The 5000-nt window shown below is 39.4% G+C and overlaps 2 protein-coding genes across 2 annotated transcripts in view; both read left to right on the plus strand.

Moving 5' to 3' along the window:
* The window catches only part of LOC137967364 (tripartite motif-containing protein 2-like), a 1635-nt gene extending 149 nt beyond the window's left edge, over positions 1–1486 (plus strand). The window contains exon 1 of the mRNA XM_068813900.1: positions 1–1486. This exon is cut by the window's left edge and continues 149 nt beyond it. Coding sequence (XP_068670001.1) covers positions 1–1486 — 1486 coding nt within the window.
* Positions 1487–3240: 1754 nt separating this feature from the next.
* The window catches only part of LOC137967633 (CCA tRNA nucleotidyltransferase 1, mitochondrial-like), a 5381-nt gene continuing 3621 nt past the window's right edge, over positions 3241–5000 (plus strand). The window contains exon 1 of the mRNA XM_068814151.1: positions 3241–4148. Within this exon, the coding sequence (XP_068670252.1) occupies positions 3266–4148 (883 nt within the window). The 5' untranslated portion in view covers positions 3241–3265. The remainder of the gene's footprint in view (positions 4149–5000) is intronic.

Consider the following 5000-nt stretch of genomic DNA (forward strand, 5'->3'; position numbering starts at 1 on the left):
AACACTAAAAGGTGGGTCCATTGAATGCCCTGTGTGCCGAGAGAAGGCTTCAATTCCTAATGGAGGAATCGCTAAAATACCAACAAATACGCTGATCGTCAGAATGCTCGAACGAGCATTAGTTCCCCGTGCGAAACGAGAAATCATGGAGGCTTTAGAAAGAGGTAGGGAAAAGATTAGAGCTCTGCAAAAGTTTCAAAGATCAACTGACACTGTTGTTCCTTTGGATGATATACAAGCAAGAGCCAATGAAGTAAAGCGCAAAATTGAAAACAAGGCACGAGACCTAGAAAAGTTAATAAAGACGCAAGAAGAGACTTTGCTTTTACAAGTGAATAATTGCATGAAAAACTATGCCGCATTAAGAGATCCGAGAAATGAATTGACTTGCTTGATTAAAAATTTGCATATTTCTGTAAAAGAAGCTGAAGATGTTCTGAGGGAACCAAACAGTTCTAAGGTATTACAGCACAAAGAAGATATCGTGAAAAAGCTGGCATTGGGCAGCACTTGCGATTTAAATCGTTGGAAAGCGATCCGAAGTTTCGATTTGGATTTCTATCCAAACGATAGCCTTGAGGAACGCTTGAAAACAGATTTTTTTGGAAAAGTGACAAAAGAGAGCGAAGCGAACTTATCGACCAAATGTCAAGGCAAGTTCAAGATCTTGTGCACTATAACAGCTGAGGAGATTGGTGAAACTTCCTTTGACCCTTACACAGTCGCAGTTTCAGCTGAAAAAGGTGAGATGGCTGTCCTTGACGATGAGTCCAATAGAGTTTATATTTTTACAGAAAGCGGAAATTATCTTCGATCGTTTAGGGTGAAATTTGGCGATTTATACGATGTAGCTTTCCTGCATGACAAATTCCTGGATGGCATTCTTGTGGTCAATCGCTCGCATAACCGACTCTTGGCCTATCGTCGCCTGACCGGCAAGTACTATCCCATGTTCTACGCTACCAATCAAAGTATTCATTCTCTGGTTTCCAAAGTAAACTTTTCCAGCGTTACTGCTACATGTGAAGGCCTGTTAATTGTAACTTCAGAAGGACTGGACGAAAGCTGCGTGGTGGTGATCGATGTTCAGAATGCGCATGCACGTAAAACAAAGAACCTAGTTTTTGGAAGAGGTCACCTTGCTTGTCCAAGAAAAGCAATTTTCCACAACAACGAATTCTTCGTTTGCGATCGGGATGATGAGTCGATCAAAGTGTTCGACGCAAGGGGTACATATCGCCGCGAAATTGGCGAAGATTTGGAATGCCCCAGGGGAATTGTCATAGACAAGAATACGGGAAATCTTCTGATTGCAGACCCGGGCACGGATAGCATTCACGCCTATAAATCCTGGGATGGATCGTTTGTTGGAAAAATCAATTTTGAGAAAACTCCAGTTAGTCTTGGAATGAACGGTGAAGGCAACATTGTAGTGTGCTATCACGACAGTACACCCAGTGTAGAAATTCTCTCTTTCGAGTTTTGACAATCAAAGTTAAGTTTGAATTATGTAATCGGTTTTTTTTCGTTTCTGTTGTACTTTGACACAAAAAAGGAACATTGCTACTTTGACACAATAGACGAACTGCCTACTCAAGCTGATACATTCACCGCATGGAATAACTGAAACTTTTTTCATCAGAGAGAAGTCGATTCGTTCAAGAGCCGTATTCTTCAGCGTGCGTGTACACGCAGGCTGAAGGGCTGACCTCAAAAGTTTGTTTTAATTTCGTTCGACACATATTTATTTGCTTTTTTTGAGGTGGTAGCTAGGAACCCTGCAGTTGCTCAGTGATTTCCCTGTGTTTGTATTTATTGGTACCAAAAACACGAAAAACTCATACAAAGAAAAAAAGAAAAGAAAAACAAAAAAAATATATTGTCGTGTGATAGGAAATAGTGATTAAAAATAAGTTTGCGCCAGAAGATTGTATGATTTGTATCTACCACATAAACTTTGTCCCTTTTTTTTTTCATTAGTTACTAGTTATATTATATAATTGTAATTAGGTTTTTTAATGGATTTAGTTCCGCGCAGGTGAAAATGCAAATTGATACTTGCGCGTTATAAGTAAATAAATTATTATTATTATTATTATTATTATTATTATTATTATTATTATTATTATTATTATTATTAAATTATTTTTCCGATTACGGCTGAAGCCCTGTCTTTCAATCCATCGCCTGAAAGATCTCACTGCTGTTACCTTGCTAGTAAACCACAACCATATTTGGTGGTGAAACCGTCTTTCTGTTATAGAAACAGAGAAATTTCGATCACAGAAAGAATATCCGTGAAGAGGTATCTTCCGTAATGGGCTTTATTCGCGCGGCGGCCATCTTGGCCATAGACAAGTGGACAATTTTTTTATGCAAGGGCCATCTGAACAAAGTACGCGAGCCGGATCTTGGGAGATCTAACCAGCAAATACTTTGTAGACTTAAAACAAAATAATGATGGAAGGCTGGTTGTTCGGCTGTGAGGATATATATTTTTTTGTTTAACCAATATTTTGTTAGGCACGACCAGACTTCTTCAGGGAGTTAAGTGATTGTAACGGCAAATCACTTATAAGGATGGTGCCCGCTAATACAATGGTATTTTTCCCCGATTTATGATTATGCAGGAAAACCCTAACCCTAAACCCTAACCCTAAACCCTAACCCTAACCCAAAAAGAAAATTGGGGGTAACCACGCATTTTTCAAAGATAATTGATAAATAATATTTGTAACAAGCTTTAAAATACAAGGCAATGTATGGCGTTCTTTCTCAAAATGAAGCTTAACTATCTCTCAAAAATGCATGGTTAGCCCCAATTTCTTTTTGGATACCAAGAATACTTACTAAGATCTACTGACTTTCTCCGGATAGTTTTTAAACCGCGCAAAAACATCACTGCATTGGTAAGCATCACTGGTAGGAAATCCGAATATCTCGAGATGCGCAGAAGGTATGCGCAATAACAACAGTAGGCACCGTCCTTAACTTCCTGAAGAAGTCAGGCGTTGCCTGACAGAATATTGGTTAAACAAAACATAGTTAGTACAAAAAGATAGATTTTCTACCGCGAGCCTCGAGTTGAAATATTTGGGAACGAGTTTCGGTGGGGCAGTTTTTCAATCCCGTCGAGACTGTGTGATTGAGGCCCATTCACTGTGACAGAGGCGAACGCGGTCATTTTTTTCCGGGTAAGGGTGGGATAATTTGTGAGAATTTTCGTTTATCGTACACAACCACATGATTGGAGGCTACCTTCCTCATGTGCTTCTTTTTGTCAACTAATGGGTATAAAAAACTTATGGTGGTTGGTGGGTCTAAACGGCTGTTTCTGCACCCATACGTTTTCGCAAGGCAAAGAGTAAAAGAGGTTTCACGCATTTCTTGGCCTATTTTTGCGTCATTCTTTACGAAGATGTCTAGTGGTCCCGTTGACAAGTTGGATACCTCCGAGTTACAAAGTATCCTCACTCCAGAACTTCTCACGGTGGCTTTGCCATTTCAGCGAGAAGGATACGACATTAGAATAGTTGGAGGTGCGGTCCGTGATATTCTTCTCGGCATTAAACCCAAAGATGTGGACTTGGGAACAAACGCAACACCATTAGAAATGACTGAACTGTTTAAAAAGAATGATATCCACTACATTGAAACAGGGCTCCAACATGGAACGCTTACAGTGCATGTTAACAAACAGGATTTCGAGGTTACAACTTTGCGTATTGACGCCGAAACAGATGGAAGGCATGCTAAAGTTCAGTTTACCAATGACTGGAAGTTGGATGCAGAAAGACGAGATCTGACAATAAATGCCATGAGTTTAGGTCTTGATGGTTCCTTGTACGACTATTTTGGTGGACGAAATGACTTACTCGGTCGTCGGGTGAAATTTGTTGGTGATCCTAAGCTGCGAATAGAAGAGGATTACTTGAGAATACTGCGATATTTTCGGTTCTATGGAAGAGTAGCTGTGAATGAAAATGATCATGACCAAAAGACTTTAAATGTTATTCAAGACTGTTCTGTAGGATTAAAAAAGATTGCTGTGGAGCGTGTTTGGATGGAATTCTCCAAAATACTAACTGGGAATTACACACCAAGTCTTGTTCGCCTAATGTACAAGTTAAATGTTTCTCATTCCATAGGTAGGTGACCATTATGAGCAGATGCCTCTAGCTTTAAGCTGGGCCAAGACTTAAGTAACATTTCTTAGGCTCCATTAAGGGCCCGCAGACGGATTTGTTGTTGGTAAGGAAGTGAAATGTTACTTCAGGTGACTGATGTCATCATATGGTGAGCTGACCATATATGCCACTCACAAGCACAAATCATTATACAAACTATTGCTTGCATCGAAAGTTTTTCCTCACCCTTCCTTGGGCTTGTTTTCAGATCAACTGTGCAAGCGTAAACGAACTGACTTCCGGGTTTGAGAAAAAGCTAAATTTCCAGCGGTCTTTAAATTGAATTAAATTGTTAAATGGCACGTTTCACTCCCAAATACAGAATATAGCTAAGCATTGATTTTTTCAAATCATCTTTTTTGGAAATGTTATGGGTATTTCAGTATCGTTTATTTCTTTAAAAAGAACATTTTTCAAAATAAACCAAAGGAGTAAATACCAAAATTGTGCAGTGCGTAGACAAATTTAGAGTTTTCTTTTAATGGTCATGTGACCATGGGCTTGGCATGATGACGTCATATTTAGGGTCATTGGTTTACAAAAGTTGGAAACTGAGCAAAATAATGCCAAATTCTCTCAAATTACTTTACCATTACATCTTTATCAACACACCCCAAAAAACACTTGAGTAGGCCCTTAATATGTAGAAAAGTTGTCCTGGCTAGAAGGGGCACCAGCCTACGCAAGCTACCCTGGGCAAACCAACTTTTCCTATATTTGCTTTCCAAATGCAGCAAACTGTTTATATGAGTTAATGTTATTACTCGTGAAAAACGACACAGAACACAATATGTGGGCCAAGTTGGGCAGGGA

The sequence above is a fragment of the Montipora foliosa genome, chromosome 8, assembly GCF_036669935.1.
Source record: "Montipora foliosa isolate CH-2021 chromosome 8, ASM3666993v2, whole genome shotgun sequence".
Lineage (NCBI taxonomy): Eukaryota > Metazoa > Cnidaria > Anthozoa > Scleractinia > Acroporidae > Montipora > Montipora foliosa.